The sequence below is a fragment of the Aotus nancymaae genome, unplaced genomic scaffold, assembly GCF_030222135.1.
Source record: "Aotus nancymaae isolate 86718 unplaced genomic scaffold, 86718_ANA_hifiasm-v0.15.2.pri h1tg000036l, whole genome shotgun sequence".
NCBI lineage: Eukaryota > Metazoa > Chordata > Mammalia > Primates > Aotidae > Aotus > Aotus nancymaae.
In genome coordinates this window covers 31,936,989-31,956,705 of record NW_026988450.1, presented here as the reverse complement: position 1 = coordinate 31,956,705, position 19,717 = coordinate 31,936,989, and the positions used below count along the sequence as shown (strand labels likewise).

Sequence of the window (19,717 nt, the reverse complement as noted above, 5' to 3'; positions counted from 1 at the left end):
ACATAAATTGGTGTTAACGATTGTGCAAGTCTCTCTTTAAGAGCCACTATGCTTAGACTAAAAGGGAATTTTCAATACTTTGGGGAAACATATTTTATCTATATTAAGAATAATTCTTTGCACACCTATGCTCTAGCTCTGCCTCTCAGCAAAGGAAAATGAGCTGTTCTGCATTTGTTTCTCAGTGTAAAGAGAGACGTTTAATTTCTCACGCAATGCATGGTAACTTAGAGCAATGTGTAGAATGTGAAATGGAAAATGCATGCAACTACAAGATGAGTGGACTGTCTCAGCCAAAGACAATAACCCATCCCTAATGACTCATTTTCCTCTATATAAATTGAGAAATGTGACAAGGATGGGGAATGTTTTTCCCTTATAAGGAAAAAAAAATTACCTGCAAAGATAAGCTAATCATATTAGGCTGATGCATCCATTCATACTACATCATCCTCTGTTCTCTGTGTTAGGAAATGCCTTATTATAGCTATTGCACAATAAAAAGAAAGAAATAAAGAATGTTTAATAAACATGTTTTGACTTAACTTTCCTGAAATGGGGCTAGGTTATGAACTCTGTAACTGCAAATTTAAAATCAAATAACAAGAATGTAAATAAAATTAATTTTCTCTCTATGTTAACTTTCTATTAATGCTTTTATTAGACTGTTAGAAGATTACTGATAACTAGGAATTACATTAAAAATAAAAGAATTTTTTTCCAGATCACAAATTTATGTAATTTTCTCATTATGTATGCACTTTAACCTCTTATCTGTTTTCTGAAAACACTTGCCCTGATGATAATCAGGGATTAAATACAAGATATTCCTCTCTGCTTCTCTCTATTCATCATCTGCTGCAAGAGCATTCTTTGATGTGTACCATAATGCTGATTCGCTTGATTATTTTTTAAATTCCTAGTCTATACTCTAATCAGGTTTTAAAACTGTACTTCTGCATTAACATTATGCATTTGTGCACCAGTGCTGAGCTAATAGGCTAGGATGAGTCAGATCCCCATATATTTTTATGTTTTTTTCCCTTAGATTGTCTTCATTTCAGATTGAAAACTCCCTTTACTTAGCCAATTTTTTAAATGAACTTCATAAATCTCCTCACGTAAAGCACAAGCAGCAGAATTTATTTAAAGTGGAAAAGTTTTTCTCCCAATACTCTTTTGTAGATTTTGCTGTAAAGGGAAATCAGTCTTAAGCAGGCAGGGCTGCTTTGCACTGAAAGAAAATTAAATTCCTGCATCCCTGTGCATACTGCACGCATGGCATGCTTTCCACATGATTTCTACCTACATGATCATCACTCAGCATTGAAAAAGCTCGGGGGCAAACGAAGGTCGGGAAGGTATGAGGAAAGCAACAAAAATCAAGATGAACTGAAAATGACTTAATTTCCATACATATTTCATCCTAAGTGCAGGCTCAAAAGAGAAAAGTACTCACTCATCTCCCTCTTCACCAAAGCCTTCACTGCAGCCACATTTCAGTTAAGTGAGGGTAAAATAGGCTTTTGCATTAAGTTCAGTTAACTTTTTCAGATCAGTTATCACAAGGAATCCTATCTGCCTGTGGCTCACTTGTCAACTTTAGACACCAAACAATAACAGCAATGGATGAGTAAAAGAATATTTTACAACTATCAGAGCACATTACCAGATTTGTGTCATTTAATCCTTGCAAAAGCCATGACCAAAGATAATTTTAAGTAATTGATGAGTAAATGATGCTTCAGAGGTTAACTAATTTGAAAAAGGTCAACTATCAATCAATAAGTCATAGATCACATGTGTTATTTTCACTACACCAAACAGCTTTAAAAGATACCCTTGTATATTTTGGTATAAATAAATATTCATCTATGAACTGAAGTGTCTTTCATGAAGCTCTGCACTTCGTGGGAATTATTTTTGTTTGTTTGTTTGTTTGTTTGTTTGAGACGGAGTTTCGCTCTTGTTACCCAGGCTGAAGTGCAATGGCGCGATCTCGGCTCACCGCAACCTCCGCCTCCTGGGTTCAAGCAATTCTCCTGCCTCAGCCTCCCGAGTAGCGGGGACTACAGGCGTGCGCCACCGTGCCCAGCTAATTTTTTTGTAAGACAAGGTTTCACCTTGTTAACCAGGATGGTCTCGATCTCTTGACCTCGTGATCCACTTGCCTCGGCCTCCCAAAGTGCTGGGATTATAGGCGTGAGCCACCGCGCCAGCCGGGAATTATTTGTTAATGAGCTAACTCCACTAGAAATCGTGTATATTTATACATTTGTAGCATGAATGTTGTTTCCCTGATTGAGCTAGGCTTCCTTTTTGGCCTTTTAAGCACTTTATCTAAGTAAAAAGGAATACATATATACTTATTATAGAAAAATACAGATAAAGAAAAATAAGAAAATTTAAATTGTTCATAACCCTACACAGGTTTTAATTGTAGTCATTAATTATTTTTCCCAAATAATTTTAGACAGGAAAGAATAGCAAAATTAGTACATAGAGAATTATCAGCTCACCTTTACCTATTTTCCTTAGTCTTATAAAATCTTAAAAATGTTCAATTTTCAAAACAAGAAAACTAATATTGGCCCAATACTGTTAACTAAACAGATCTTATTTCACCAATTTTTTCACTAATGCTTTTTTATTGTTTCAGGTTCTAATGAGGGATCCTACAATGTATTGTTTCATGCCTCACTAGTCTCTTCAAATCTGTGACAGATCCTTAGTCTTTCCTTGTCTTTCATGGACTTGACACATTTGAAGAGTATTGAGGAGGTGCCTCAGTTTTGGTGTGTCTGATGTCTTCTGCTGATCAGGATGAGGTAATGCATTTCTTTCAGGAACGTGACAGAAATAATGTGCCCTTCTCAGTTCATCACATCATGGTGTTGTAGAAAAACTATCTTTTCTTATTGCCATAAAGTTAACCATGATTCATTGATTAAGGTGATGTTTACCAGGTTTCTTCACTATAAAGTTATTTTCTGTTTCCAATAAACACAGATGTTGGGAAAGATTATTTTTAAACTATTCAAATAATGTCATTTAATATCAAATAATATCTTTTTCTTAAATTTTGGCTCTTAAATTTAGCATTCATTAGTGGATTTTGCTTGCAGTGATGACTACTATGGTATTTCTGTTTCCCTCATTACTTTCTTTTTCTTTTTCCTTTCTTTTTTTTTTTTCTTGAGACATAAACTTATTCTGTCACTGAAGCTGAAGTACAGTGGTGTGATCTCTGCTCACTGCCTCTGGTGCTCTGGTGATTTTCATGCCTCAGCCTGCCAAGTAGCTGGAGTTATAGTTGTGTGCAACCATACCTGGATAATTTTTGTATTTTTAGTAGAGATGGGGTTTCACCTGTGATCTATGAACAGGTTGTCTTACATGTATTTTTTTTAAAGAGGTACTTTGCAAATGTAACTTAGGGAAGGACAGGCCTTGAAATAGGGAGATTGTTCTGGGTGATACAATAGATGCAATCTAATCACAGGAGTCCCTAAAAGTGGAAAATAAAAGAAGGAGGATGGATCAGAGGAATGTGACCTGAGTACTTGGCCTGTTTTTGCTGGTTTTGAAGACAAAAAAGGGAGCTGAAGCCAAGGAATGGCCTGGCCTGCAGAGGTTCAGATCAGCCTCTGATTGCCAACCAGCAAGAAAACAGGTGGCCTTTCAATGGCAAAGAATCGAGTACTTTCATCAACAATGCCCCATATGCAAAACTTTTAGTTTTATTTTTTATTTCTCCTCAAAATACGCTGGTAGGCTAATTTAAAGAAAATTACATATAAATATATATATATTTACATGAGTAAATATATATATACATGAGTACATTAGCTAGAGTATATATATGTATACATATAATATGTGAATGTGTGTATATATAGTGTGTGAATATATATATGTGTATATAGATGCTGGAGAATGAATCATCTCCATTGATATTAATACAAAATAAGGAAAATAAAAAGAGTCAGTATAAAATTCAACAGGGGAAGACAAGTATCTTTCTAAGACCTTTTATACTGAGAAAATAAAGTATATGTGAGATGATGATTAATAAAAACTGATAGCATAAACACTACATTAAAAACACTTTATGCCCATTTGATATTAAAGCAATATTCTACATATGGTCATTTTTGTTTAGGAGTGGGTTAAAGGAAGTCTAATTTGAAAGCTTCAATTAAATCTCTAGGTCCAACAGTTGATTAATCTTTTAGGATTTCTTTTTACTTAATATCTTTCTCCCTCAATCTTTTTCTTTGTCCCTTTATTTTATTAAGCTATTTTTCTTGTCAACAGATTCCACGGAAGATATCTGAGTAAAATCATCCATAAATACATTAGCTTTGTTCAGTCTCACACATTTTTAGGAATTTGAATGGGGAAAATTATCACCTTAAAGAAAACATCAGTGCTAAATAATATTTTATCACTGTCAGGATTGTTTTTAGGTGATTATTGAGCCTATATTTTGCCTCTAAAACAATATCACTATTATTTCTATAGTGTGTTCCCAAAGCAAAGCATCAATGATTAATGTTTCATCTGACACTTTGAGTTTGCTTAGTCAATAAATACATACATCTCAGCTTAGGATAGTGGAGTCATATGAGTTACTAATATCTATGACTAAAAATTGCTGTCCCTTCTTTAGTATTCATCTCCTTTTTTCTTCTATTTTTCCTGCTTGTGAATCTTTCTGTCTTTTTTATCCATAAAGCAACTAATATATGAATACCAACTTATGTTTCTGTAAGCCATAACAAATTTGCATGGTGATTTACAAATCCTTCCCCACATGTTAATACTTGGGTCTATTTGTAGCCTACACAACTGTTTAAGATTCCCATTTTAAGATTCCCACTTCCATTTTCTAAAACATAAAAACTCACCAGTAAGTTGGTCTCTAAATTTCCAAAGATATGTATTTTCCTACAGCAACTACTTGATGCATTAAACAAAATACAGCTTTAAATAAGTATACAATAGATGCAGAAGGCATAAAAAGGGGACATAATTTATTAGATATTAAAATAAACTGTTTATAGTCCACATTTCTTTTCCTGTTAATTACATACTTTGAGTCTAACTTCTATAAAAGTTCTAACTATTTGTGGTAGCCAATCTAAAGGGTCTATAGTGTACTTCTCTGTTCCCCATTCCCAATTAAAAAGTGTTAAATGCATAACTTTAAAAATATTTTAAAATAGTAAGATACACTACAGTTGTAAAAGTCTTATTAAAGATGTAACAATGCACATTGTTCAAAGCATTATAAGTTATATAATCTACTTGCAAAGCAATTTAGTGACATAAATCATGAACCTCTAAAGGAGTTAAACATTTCTCAACATAAGTCTGAATCTGAATGTTTCTCCTGAAGGAATAATTTACAATAGACAAAACCAGCATAGGCCAAAATAAGTACTGAAAGAGCAATTATAGCCAAAACAGAAAGCCCATTAAATGTTTATTTTCAGGGAATCTTCAAGAATGATTTATTCATTCAATTCAATATTACACCACTACTATGTATGTATTTAGGAAATTTATTTGTTTACATAAATTACATATTATACTATAGGGAAAATTAGAACACGAAAATTAGATGTTAAATATAATTACAATTACTTTTTGAAAAGTCATTCAGAGGGAAAAAAATGAAGAAAATCAACCTAAAAAGTCTTTAAGTGATAAGTAGTTTTGTTTTCCCCCCTCCCCCACAAGTGAATTTTAAATGGGTTATTGTGATGTCTTCTTCTCAATCTCTCTTTCTTGACCTTTCCATAGCATTACTCAGTGTAATTTATCTCTTGGTTTCTGGGTAAACATCATTTTCATTTTCTCCTATTATTTTTCTGTTTTCCTATACACTGCTTGCTAATTGCAGATGTGTACCCTGAAAATGGAGGTCCCAAATCCACTGTTTTCAATTCTATTTTAACCTCCATTTGTATATTTTTCAAAACTTGATGAATAATATTTTAACCAAATATCCCACTCAACCTCACAAACTCAGCATATACGAAGGTAGTACAATTATTCTTCTGGCTCTCTAGACTCTGTATCACTCTTCCTCCTCTGCTCTTCTATTTTTGGTCCCATCTAGCTGACTCTATAGTCCATTTACTAACTACAGAGATAGCATTTATGTAAATTTTAAAAATTGGATATATTTTGAATAGAAATGTAAGCTAGTTCTAGAGCTTTGTTGTTTGTTTGCTTCTCCATTTTTGTTTTTTGTTTGTCTGTTTGTTTTAATCTCTATCAATATGGGGAGTTGGGGAATTTGTTGTGAGGTAAGACAGTGGTGTTTAGTGGGAAAAGCATGGACTTGAAAGCCAGAAAAACCTGCTCAAATTTTTTCTTTTTTATGTACTAACTGTGTGAATGTGGACTACACACTTAATTTTATCAGACTGAGTTTTGTAAAAGGATATAGTGAAATGTAACATATAAACTTATTGAATATAGAAACTACTCAAACTTTTTTTTTGGTTTTTTGGACATAATGTTGAAACAGAGAAAAAAGGGTAACACCTGATTTAATTATGATATCTCCATATTGAACATCTTTGGAAAGTTTATATTACAAGCAGCAACTAAACCTAGAATTAACTCAAAATCTATGACATCCTTGACTAGGAGTTCAACCTATATTTTAAAACATTAGTGATAAAAGAAAAACACTCTACTTGCCAAAATCTCTGTTTATGTATTTAAAACAATTGATTGAGCCAGGCACAATGACTCATATCTGTAATCCCAGCACTTTGGGAAGAAAATGATTAAATGCCCAAGGCAGGCAGATCACAAGATCAGGAGCTCGAGGCTAGCCTAGCAAATGTGGTGAAACCCTGTCTCTACCAAAAAAATACAAGAATTAGCCAGGCATGGTGGTGTGTACCTGTAATCTAAGCTTCTCAGGAGTCTGAGGCAGGAGAATTGCTTGAACCCAGGAGGCAAAGGTTGCAGTGAGCTGAGATCACACCACTGCACTCCAGTCTAGGCGACAAAGCAAGACTCTATCTCAAAATAATTAAATAAATAAAAATAAAAATAAAAATAAATAAAGCAATTGACTGTTAGAAAAATTCTTTCTTGCATGGACCCAAATTATCTCTCCTGTTACACAGCTCTTCCTTTAATTTAAAGTTATTGACTGTAGTCATACTGAAAGGAGTTATATACATAAAAATTATTCAAGAAAATGTTTCAGGCTTCTACCATGCTCTCTACTAAACCAAATGTTGCTTATACTAAACAATCCAGATTTCTTATAATTCCTGGAAATTATGAAAAGCAATTTAGTTATATAACTCATGAACCTCTAAGGAGTTAAACATTTCTCAAAATGATTCCGAATCTGAATTTTTCTACTTCTATCAACAACTTTACTCATTTCAGAAATAAATGTAAATATGAAGAGTTTCTCTTAATCCAGAAGAGAACACATTACATAAAGCCCGACATGGAGCAAATACTTTAAGTTTGCCATCCACCTTTGTTCCATGTTCCGTATTCCTTTTCTTAATGGGGGAAGCCCACATATAATTGTCATCTGTGCCCTACTACTGAGGCTTATAAACTAAAATGCTGAAATTGGGCATTTAATTATTTTCTCACATACACTTCTGTGAAACTTATTGCAATTCTTTATATCTACATTGCTTTTTAAAAAACTGTATTATTAGACCCAAGAGAAGAACCTAACATTATCATATTAAATATGTGCTTTTAAGACTTAGTATGAACCAACCCAAATGCCCATCGATGATAGACTGGACAGGGAAAATGTGGCACATATACACCATGGAATATTATGCAGCCATCAAAAACGATGAGTTCACATCCTTTGTAGGGACATGGATGAACCTAGAAACCATCATTCTCAGCAAACTGACACAAGAACACAAAATCAAACACTGCATGTTCTCACTCATAGGTGGGTGTTGAACAATGAGAACACATGGACACAGGGAGGGGAGCACTACACACTGGGGTCTGTAGGGGGGAAATAGGGGAGGGACAGTGGGGGGTGGGGAGTTGGGGAGGGATAGCATGGGGAGAAATGCCACATACAGGTGAAGGGGAGGAAGGCAGCAAATCACACTGCCACATATGTACCTATGCAACAATCATGTTCTTCACATGTACCCCAAAACCTAAAATGCAATTAAAAATAAATAAATAAATAAACAATAAAAAAATAAAAAAAGAAACTATTCCTGCAATTTCCCAGTACAAAAACAAAATTTTGTTCTATAGAAATGAATTCTAATATATGACCGAGTGGGTTCTTTTGAGACATACTTTATAATGCTATAATAAAACTACTTTGTACTCACAAAAAAAAAGACTTAGTATAATGCTCATTTTTATCATTGTTCTATAACTAAAGTATCTATTATCTTCATTAAACTTTTATAAATTTAGAAATATAAAAGTCACGTATTTTATATCTTTTCTAAGGTCACTGATAAAGATGTTGTTAAATATAACTAAGCACCTTCATCTCTTTTGATATCATTTCATTAGTCAACAGTATTAAAGTGTGAATTAACTGGTTATAAATCTACAAGTGCTAAAATATGTCACCTGACTTGATGAAATCAGGAAATGTAATTTTTGTATATACATAGGCACACAATCAAAGAGAATAAATCTAAGTTTTAGTGAAACTTTTTGGTTCTTACTACTTCTTTCTCATCCATATTTACACAAATTTTACTTGAATAATTTATACTAAAATCCAGCAAACAACAATATCCAATATATTCTTCTATGCTTCATTTCCCTTGGAATTTTCTAAAGTCCTGTTCTACTTTTTCACAGCTTCTCAAAGATCATCAGCAAACGTAATAGCAATCCCACTTTGTCACATCCTAAATTGTGTTTTATCCAAGCCTTGACATTTAACCTTACCCAAAACATCTATGGACTTTCAACCTGGGAGTTTTTGGGAATCACTTCATCCTTGAAAGTTATCTCCAAGATTAGAAATCCTAAAGGTGTTCTAATGAGCTACTGGGTTTATGAGCCACTTCTCTTATATCTCTGGCTTCAATGTTCTTCTATCAATGCTAATCTTATGAATAAATCTATCTCTAACAGGACTTAAATCCTCTATCTCTAAGAGTTTTTTTATAAAAGTGGAACTCACATATGGATGGGTCAAATACGACAACATTTAATAAAGTAATAAAAGGAAATATTTTTCTTTAATAATTGTTTTCAGGCCTACTTTTGATCTTCAATCCTTTCAAAAATTATCTTTTTGGATTACTTCCCTATTATTGTTATCTGTAAATCTTGGACAAAAATATGATCTGGATGCTTTCCACTCAGGAAGAGCCCTTTACTTTTGAAGACTGTCAAGATTTGTTTAGTGTAAGCCTAATGTGCAAAATTAATACTTGATATACTCTGATGTGGCACATTACAGATCACTAGGACTGATGGGTTCTCATCAAGACTGTAAAGACAAATTCAAAGTATTTATAAAATCTTTTGTTAACCTTGGTTTATGATCATCTATCTTCCCAAGGAATATTTGTATTTGTGTATTTAACAAGCAAAGATTTAGAGAATCTGAATCACAGTTGTATAAACTTGAATCTGAATAATGAAATATGTTCCAAGAGTATGCCCAGACCCATTGTGACTGAAACTTCTTGCATTACCTTGACCTGGCCTAGATTGGTTCAGGAATTACCTCTAGTTATAGAATATATAGGTAATAGAGACTGACATGTTTATAATTTTCAAATATACTGTATATTGATGCCTTGAACACTATGTAAATTTATGACAATAATTCTTATGAAATATAATAGAGTTTGAAAGGAATACTAGATATTTAACAAAAATAATGAAACATAGTACTACTTCTTTATAAAGTGATATTTAAAAGATTAGAATCACCTATTTACTCTTTAAAAAAAGCTGGAGAACTATTGAGATAATGAAAAAAAAATCCAAACTATGTAAACGTAAATCTATTTATCACAAAATAAATACTGTCATGTTAATTTCACTTAGAAAATACTGTTGAGTTTGTCTGCATTTTCTTAACTCCCCAAGAGTCAATATAATTCAAGATAACATCATTTCACCTAAATGAGGGTAACTAGTTTTGACTCTCTAACCCTCCTACACCCTAATTTACGTTCCATGCTCCCCTGAGCGTTTTAAAACTAAACTTGAGCCTAGAGCAAGATGACAGACTGAGGATATATCTTCACATTGTATTTATCGAGATAATAAAGTTATTATAAATAAATATACAAACAACAATATGTCCCTATAATAAAGAAAATAGAATGAAAGTCATTAAAAGAGAAGAGATTTCACAAATTCTGGTGAAGTACACATGAGAAAAACACCTAGAATTCTGGTGAGCAGTCAGTTCACCCAGCACACATTCAGGAGAACTACAAATGCAACAACAGAAAGTTAAGAGTGAGGGACAGAGATGAAAAGAGAGGTATTATATCTGAAGGTTTAATCTGAAGGGTGTTCAATCTTTTTGCATCCCTGGGCCATACTGAATGAAGAATTGTCTTGTGCCACACATAAAATACACTAACACTAATGATAGCTGATGAGGAAAAAAAAAAGGTCCATGCATTCCATGCATAAATCTTATAATGTTTTAAGAAAATTCACTAGTTCATGTTGGGCCACATTCAAAGCCATTCTGGGTCGCATGCAGCCCACAGGCCACGGCTTGGACAAGCTTGGAACTTTAAACAGAAAAGAGGCGATGATGTCACTACTCTCCTGGGCCCTGGAGAAAAATGAAAGCCATTTCATTTTTAAATTTCATTTAAGTCTCTGCTAAAACAATGATTATCACATAAGATGGGAATGCTCCCAGGAGGTAGAAATATCCTGCCGTGGGTGAAAGTTCCCGAAGACCTAAAGGATCCAGAGGTGTTCCAGGTCCAGACGAGGCTGCTGGAAGCCATGTTCAGCCAGGACAATTGTCGAATCCCTTACATTGAGCAGGTCAGCAAGGCCATGCTCGAGCTGAAGACTCTAGAGTCTCCAGACTTCACCGAGGTCGTGGTTTACCGCTTCTATTTGTACCAGCTCCGGACCAAGTGGATGCTCCAGTCCATGGCTGCGTGGCACCGCCAGCGCCAGGAGCGAGGGATGCTCAAACTTGCGGAAGCCATGAATGCCCTCGAACTAGGCCCTTGGATGAAGTGAACCAGTTTCCTGCCAGGATGAAGGCCAGGATGTATAGATTAGGTTGTGGCCAAAGCTGGAGCGATTTCTCCAGCCTGAAGAGTTAAGAGAAAACTATCTCTTTAGGAGTCTCTGACTTTGGGTCTGAGTCTTATTGTGAATATCTCTTTGATGGTCGCCAATAAAAGGTTTTTTTCCCACTTTTAAAATTAAGAATAAAGTTTCAAATAAGTAGGGGAAAAAAACTAGAATAAACTATATGGAGAAACTAGGGCAATTTTAAAAGCCCAGAATAAAGTGCTCTAAATTTTTGCACTTAATTGCCTCAGTAAAATATCCTGCTTTATCCAAAGTGAAGGCAGTCTGTTGAAAATTCTGTCCACACATACATGAACTACAATCATCCTTTGCTTTTCCTTATATTATATATGGAGGCATGACCATGAATTGCTAGATATTTCAGAAAAGCTTGATCATGGAAAGGGATGATCTAAAAACAAACAAACAAACAAACAAACAAACCATGAACTGGAAGAGATACAGATATAAAACTTTGAAGAAAATTAATTTGTAAATTTGATGCTAAAAGAAGTATATTTATGCACCTATGCAACAACCTTGCATGTTTTTCACATGTACCCCAAAACCTAAAATGCAATACAAAAAAACAACAACAACAACCAAAAAAAAAGAAATTACCAGGGACTGGGGGAAGTCAGATTGGGGAAGTATTGCTGAATAGTTACAGAGTTTCTGCTGGAGTGAAGAAAATGTTTTGGAAATAGGTAGTAATGAGCTTTCTAAATCATCATGAATTTCATTAAATGTACAATTTAAATTAAAAAAAAAAAAGAAGTACATTTGGGGACCAAGAAAAATCCCTAGCAAAACAAAAGATAAAATTGCTAAAATAAAAAAAGAAACTAATCACAAGCATTTTAGAGGACAAGGCTGAAGAAATCTCCTTAATATAAGCATTATGCTATATGCAGCAATTGCTTAATATAAGCAATTTCTCTATCTAATAGAAGCAATATATTTCTTATATAGATTTTCATATATAAGATATTTTAATTGATGTATATCAGCTAACAGGAGTTCGAGAATAAAAAAGAACAGAAAATGAAGGCAGGGCATAATAGAAGATAATTTACTAAAGTTTAAAAGAGGTGTTGGTCACTAAAAAAAGGATTTGACAAACTATTGAGTAGAATGAATAAAAAATTAGTGACCCACATCCAGAAATTGTATATTACCAATGATAAAAAGAAGATTTATAAAGGATTCTAGAGAGAAAAGAAAAAAATAGATTGCGAACAGACCATCTATGTCAGAAGAAAGCTATACCTTTATATCAGACGGAAAATAGTAGATAACCTACAGTATATTAGAAATCTAAACTCAGATGAAAATAAGGACTGTTTCTAACTGCAAAGTCTCCAGAAATTTATCTTACACACCTATCTTCTGATATCACTAAAGACATACTTTCGTATAATGAAGGTTATAAAGAAAAAGACAATGGAGGACCCAATGTACAAATCCCAACAGGGTAAACCCAGAATGGCTACCGGTCTGCAGGCATTTAAAACAATCTGTCCAGTTTGGGGCAGAACAATAAAATATTCCATAAGAAATCTTTGGGAAAAGCTGTTATTTACATATATATAACTTAGATAATATTATTTGAGAAACTTGAAGGACATAAAATACTGTAATAAAAAAATATAGCAAATACTTTAATAGAAAGTACTTTACTAGTTGCTAGGCACAGTTGTAAGCATTTTGTACACATTATTTACTCATCACAATAATCCTATGAAAAATGTACTATTAGCATCACCATTTTTTTTCAGATTAGGAAAGTGAATTTACACAACTAGGAAGCAGGGAAGCTTGGATTTTAATCAGTTTGACTCTGAGAACGCTAAAGAAACGCTGAATAAGAAGAAATAGAAACAAAAATAAATTAAAATGATAAAGGCAGAAAGAAAAGAAATACATTCACCGTATACTACTTCCTCCTGCAATAAACAATATTTAAATGGTTACAGTATATAAACATCATTGATCTTTATAATTATTTAAAAGGACATTTATTCTTACTCCTAACATTGCCATAGGGGGAAGGGAATTCTCATTTGACTTTTTTAGAGGAAAACTAACGAAGAAACACTACAAGATTTACTCTAAGATTCTTCACCACTCTGTAACTTATCTGCTGGGTGATTCTAATTGCAAATGCTTATCCCAGCGTTTTTTTCTTTCTCCCATTCCCCCACCTTTCTACTTTCTAAGATGGTACATCTTGGTCTGCTCTTTCTCGCTCTCCATGCAATTTTCTCATGTTGAAACAGTCTGTTCTTTCAAGGAAGGTCTGCCATTGTTCTGGTCAGTCTCTGCTGACTTAATTAGTATTAGCCTCCTATTTTCCAGTTCGGCTTTTATTACCAGTAAAACAGGCATTTAGTACTCTTCTCTTTCTTCCTCTCTCTCTTTCTCCATCCCCCGCTCCATCCTCCTCTTTCTTTCATTTGATCCCAGGCTCAGAAGAGTTATAAAATCATTTAGAATCACTATGCTATATGTAAAAATGTAACATAAAAGTACTGTCAAATGAACTAAATATGACCTGAGAAGGACTCTGTACATCTATATTTGAGTTCTTGTGGCCCAACCATAGTCTAGATTAATAGACAAGATTGAAAACCTGTATTAGAAGTATACACCTGTAATGATAGCTGAGTGTTGGCCAATCCCAAAGGACATACTACAACCACTCATAGACTTCTGAATGTTCAAACTGAGTTCAAATAAGGCAAACGCCAACCTGTAACCAATCCAGTGGTTTCTGTACCTCACTTCCAATTCCTATACATCCATTTACTTTTTTTATCTATAAATTTATTCTGACCACGAGGCACCCCGGGGTCTCTCTGAATCTCTTGTGATTCTGGAAGCTGTCCGATTTGTGAATCGTTTCTTTTTCTTTTATTTTCGTTTTGTTGTCGTTGTTGTTGTTTGTGTGTGTGTGTGTGTGTGTGTGTGTGTGTGTGTTTGCTCATCTAAACTCCATCAAATTTAATTTATGTGAAGTTTTCTTTTAACAAATCAAATGTGGAATTCAAATATAAAAATAAAGGTAATATATAAATATGCAAGTGTGAAATGTGGAATAATGAAAGTGACGAAGTACAGGTATCAGAAAGGATAGAGTAGTAATGTTCTTATCACAGGAAGTAGAGAGTCTAGACACACAGTCTATTAACAGTACCTATATAGATAATGACAACAAGTACATAGATAAGTTTTAAACAATAATCTTCTTTTCTGATCTATTTAAAGTCCTACTTTTAAAAGCACTTTGTACATCCAAATTCTGAGTCTTGCAGAGTTCCTGAATCAGCCTGATTCTGCACTGTCCCTGGGGCTGACATAATTGCAATTTGCTCAGTCTGCCAAGTTACCACTCAATCTTATGCTTTCCAGCTTTCCAAAACGTATTGTTCACTTCTTCTCTGAGGTTCTCTTTGCCTTTCTAGTCTTATGCCTTTATGAAAATTCTTGCTGCTGTCATTTTCATGGTATCTCAAAGAGCATGGAGGTAAACAAGTATACTTGGTCTGCCATGTTCAATTTGAAGTGCTACCATTCGTTTCAACTGTCTATACTTGCAGTTTAGAAGCTGTCTCTGCTATAAAATATAATTATAACATTTCTTTAATTCCTTTTCTATACAACTTTGATTATCTAATCCATCATTCCAACCACTGTCTTATCAAAACTCCTTAGCTTTTATACTCTCTTAGTAACTATCCAGCTAAACACCAGTATTTTCTTTTGGCTCACACCTAAGCTGAGAAGTGATGTAGTTACTACAAAGAAAATGATATTTACCAGAGTATGGTAAGCGTAGCAGGGGGCAAGTGAGGGTAGAGATGGTTAATATGTACAAAAATATAGTTAGGTAGAATGAGTAAGATCTAGCATTTGATAGTACAACGGAGTGACTACAGTCAATAATAATTTATTCTACATTTCAAAATAACCAAAAGAGTGAAATTTGAATGTTCCTAACACAAAGAAATGATAAATACTTGAGGTGATTGATACCCAAATTACCTTGATATACCCAAAAATATATACACCTACTATGTACCCATAAAAATGAAAAATAAGCAAGTAAATTAAAAAAATAAAAACAAATGAATAAATCCACTAACATAACTAGCTCAATAATGTTATAATTTTATCATCAGATACTTCAGCTAGTTTTACAATACTGACCAATGTGTGTAATTAATCTTTTCAATATTTTTCATTTCCATCCGAAAAACACTTCAAACCTACACTAGAAGTATCTCTTACTCTTCCCTCAGGTTCTCTTTGCCTTTCTAGACTTATGCCTTTATGAACATTCTTTCTACTGTCATTTTCATGATATCTCAAAGCTAATAGAGGAAAATAAGTATATATGGTCTGCCATGTTCAATTTGGAGTGTTGCTATTGTAATCTCTTGGCTAAACTCCCATAGCTTCAAATCTTACATTTCCCTCTACTTTCCTTCTTTTTTTTTTTTTTTTTGAGATAGAGTCTTGCTTTGTCACCAAGGCTGGAGTGCAGTGGCACAGCACTGGGTCACTGCAACCTCCATCTCCCAGGTTCAAGCGATTCTCCTACTTCAGCCTCACAAGTAGCTGGGATTGCAGGCACCCACCAACACACCTGGCTAATTTTTTTAAATTTTATTTTTAGTAGAGACAGAGTTTTGTCATGTTGGCTAGGCTGGTTTCAAACTCCTGACCTCACGTAATCCACCCACCTTGACCTCCCAAAGTGCTAGGATTACAGGCGTGAGCCACCGCGCCAGGCCATTTCCTCTTTCTTAACAGACAATCTGTGTAACTTTATGGAGAAAATAAAAGTCAAGAAAAATTCCAAGTTCTTAAAACTAAGCAGTTAAAGCTACCATTCCCTGACTTGCCTCTTAATTATTGCCTTGTGATATTCACAAATATAATTGATGCTTTTCAGTCCTGATTGTATTTGATCTTTCAACAGCATGTAGCAAAGGTACCCTTTATTTAGTTCTTGGAAGGCTAATAGCCCTTGCTTTTGGTGAAACACCATGTTAGATTTCTTCCGTCCAGCTTCTCCAATTTCTAATTTGTCAGCCTCTCTTTCTCTTCCTGGCTGATAAATGTTGGAATATTTTAAAGTTTCTTTTCTAGGATTTCTACATTCCTGACTTTCTATTCACTCCCACCATAATCTCATCCATTTCCTTGACTTCATACTCAAATCTTAACTTCTATAAATGCGCTCTTCAACTCCAGACCCATTTATGGAGCTGTACAGTTCCCTGGCTCACATGTTACTTCCAGGGCACCATGTCTTACCCAGACTCTTTCTTCTGTTTGTTGCTTTGAATTGCTACTGGCTTTCTCCACTCTATTCCCCACAAAGCTGCTAAAGGGATCTTTCAATTCAAGTCTATTCACGTTGCCTTGTGCAGAAAAGCCCCAGTAACTTCTCTTTGTCTCTAAATTGAAGTCCAGAGTCCTAAAATGGTTTTTCGGATCCTTTTTGATCTAGCCTCAGGTGTTGTTCTAGTATTATGCTTTACCACTATCCTTTGGGTTCTCTTTTTGCCAGTCATCTTGTATTTCTTTCATCTCAAAGTCACATTCAATATTTTAAACTTGATGTGGTGTACGCTAAGTGTTGCCCAGATGCCAATCCAGGAATGAAGGACTTATTATTTCAGCTTCTGCAATTGCCAGCAAGAGACATATCTTAACTGTCAGCTCCCTTCAGGGGTTGTGTAAGGAAGGAGAATTGCCTCACCCAAAACTTCTGTTGCAACGGCATCACAGCTTGATTTCTCTTTCTGCTCATTCCTGTTTCTGTCTCTTTCCTTCAACAAATATTAATGCCAAACACTTACTAATAAACTGCTTAATGCATAGTCCATTTCTCAGAGATGCAACTTGTGACACATAATGTCATCTCTACTTGGAACATTCTATTCTATTCCCTTATTGTCTTTACCAACTTCTCACTGTAAGTGTCATCTTTTTCCATGAAGGTATTCCTTGATTTCTCTGATTAGGATATTCAGTTTGCTTATTTTGCAGTGTATACCACTTGATGTTATCTTGGAACAAAAATAACATAAACAGAGAATGCTACATTTGTTAAGTATTTTATTATTTTTTCAGAAACCTTAAGCTTGTGTTTTTCTATTTAAGTGAGTATTCTATTATTCCCATTCATTGACTTACAGATGCTCAGCAAATGGACAGGCTTTTGCAGAGTAGAACAAGGCCATTCTATTTGAGATGATATGTTCTTTTGTGAGTGACATCCCTTTGTTAAGCTGCTCAACTATTGTATCAATGGTTTACAGTGGAGAGTTTTCTGTAGTCCCTTTACCAGTCCCTTTTCAGTCACCTGGTTGGCCGCTATGACTTTTATCCAGATAATGATTTCAAAAATGCCGACCTACAGACTATAAACTTTGGAATAATTATGCCTAGCTATCATTCTTTCAGTTCGCCAAAAAATTCAAATTGCATCAATATATTAATTTTTGTCAGTAGAATTCTGTGTAGCTTAAGAATTGATAATAAGTTTTGATTAAATAAAGAACCAGTCAAAGTGGTGAAACCTCGTCACTAGTAAAAATACAAAAATTAGCCGAATGTGGTGGCAGGTGCTTATAATCTCAGTTACTCTGGAGACTGAGGCAGGAGAATCACTTGAACCCAGGAGGCAGAGACTACAGTGAGGCAAGATAGCACCATTGCACTCCAGCCCAGGCAACAGATGAGACTCCATCTCAAAGAAAAAAGAAAACAAAAAAAAAACAGAACCAAATTAACTTCAATGTTTACTCGTGGCAGTATTGAATATACCTCATTTGTGTTAATTTAATATTAGATAGATGTGTTCTGAAAATCATTAAGCCATTTCCCACATGAGAAGTTTCTTGCTGGTTGCATTTTTTCTCACTGAATATGTTTCATTCACCTAAGTCAATGCTTTTGCCTTTTAATGTGTACGCCTTAAACTACAAAATCCTCTGTCCTTCTCTGTTGGAGAGAGCACTCTTCAGGCTTTGCCTTTTTACTGGAAGTTTAATTCTAGTCTCAAATATGCATACCTGCTGCCCATTAAGCTTTTCGGCTAAAGAAGAGTGACACTTCTGCACATTTTCTACCCTTGAGTAATACTAAAGACTGAAACAGTATTGAATTAGACATTTTCCTCTAAGTGATCTAATACTTAGATAGGACTTCCTAAAAGTCTAGTTGCTATAGACACAAAGGGCATTGTATAAAAATGTATTCCCTTTGGAGAAAGCCCAAGAAGTCCATGCTTCTTTCTTTATTCTCTAATTATAAATATAATAACTAAGGCCTAGGATAGTTAACTCCACCTAACCAAAGTCATAAAAATAACCTTTAATAGTAATGTCTACTAATTTTGATTATATACAATATGACCATGCATTTAAAAACATCTATTAACTCTTCTAGTATCTTTTCATCCTCTAAAGTAAGAAAACCTTGATTCTATATGGCTTAGGTAAATTGTCCAAGGTCTTCAAAATGTTGGACGGTAGACATAGGATTTAAAACTAGGTCTTTCTGGCCAGAAAACAAATAAGAAATGGAAGAATGGGTGATGTTCTTTGTTCTGTTATGATCTAGATTTGTGATCATTGGCAATACTCCTAACAATTCTGAACTTCAGTTTAGTCATTAAGAAACTGTAGGACATTAAAATAATCTCTAAAATCTACTTAAGCTTCAAAAGGTGTGATTATTTTTCAGTGAGACTTGATACATGTATGACTATTATAATATATGTATATCTATTGCTTGATATTTTGTGGTTATACTTGCTTATTAATATTTACTGGCTCATACAAATATGCTCATTTAATCATCTCATAATATTAAGGGATACCACTAACATGTATCTGACAGGGCATCACTCTTTTTCAGCCCACATTATTATTATATTTAGGCTTCAATTCTTTTTAAGCTTAGGTTGTTGCTAGGTGAAATTGTGAAATTATCTTTCCACTTAGAAATTACTTCTTGAATATTTTCACTTAAATATTAATATTTAAATACTTTCAAAACTATAAACATAAAATATGATTTAAATATATGAGTAATCATTTCAAGGTGCTACAAAGGATCATGATGATGAAACATTTACACTCCAGTTCTGCTTACACTAGATAAAAAAGCAACAGTGGGCAAGTGCCCTGAGTTAAAAGTCATATTTAGTCAATTACATCTTACACAAAATTTAACATGATTAATCCATAAAAGTATCATTTTTGCACAAAGCAAGATGATCTCAAAGTTGAGTGTAAAGTTTTATAAATGCACATAATTATTCAGTTATTTTTTGTAAATGGAATATACTTTTACAATCTATTTTTTAAGTCGTTGCTTAACTAAATCAAATAATTTGCTGCTATCCTAC

At 34.0% G+C, this 19,717-nt stretch overlaps 1 protein-coding gene and 1 long non-coding RNA gene across 4 annotated transcripts in view; one reads left to right on the top strand and one right to left on the bottom strand.

The window, feature by feature from the left end:
• Positions 1-19,717, bottom strand: part of LOC105732647 (uncharacterized) — a 597,345-nt gene that overhangs the window by 269,689 nt on the left and 307,939 nt on the right. The gene's annotated exons all lie outside the window — the stretch shown is intronic.
• On the top strand, positions 10,882-11,232 carry LOC105732646 (developmental pluripotency-associated 5 protein-like). The gene has a single exon (XM_012474841.1). The coding sequence runs from the start codon at positions 10,882-10,884 to the stop codon at positions 11,230-11,232; it is 351 nt and encodes a 116-aa protein (XP_012330264.1).

Coding starts and splice junctions, on each gene's coding strand:
- LOC105732646 (XM_012474841.1), top strand. CDS start 10,882: ATGGGAATGCTCCCAGGAGGTAGAAATATCCTGCCGTGGGTGAAAGTT.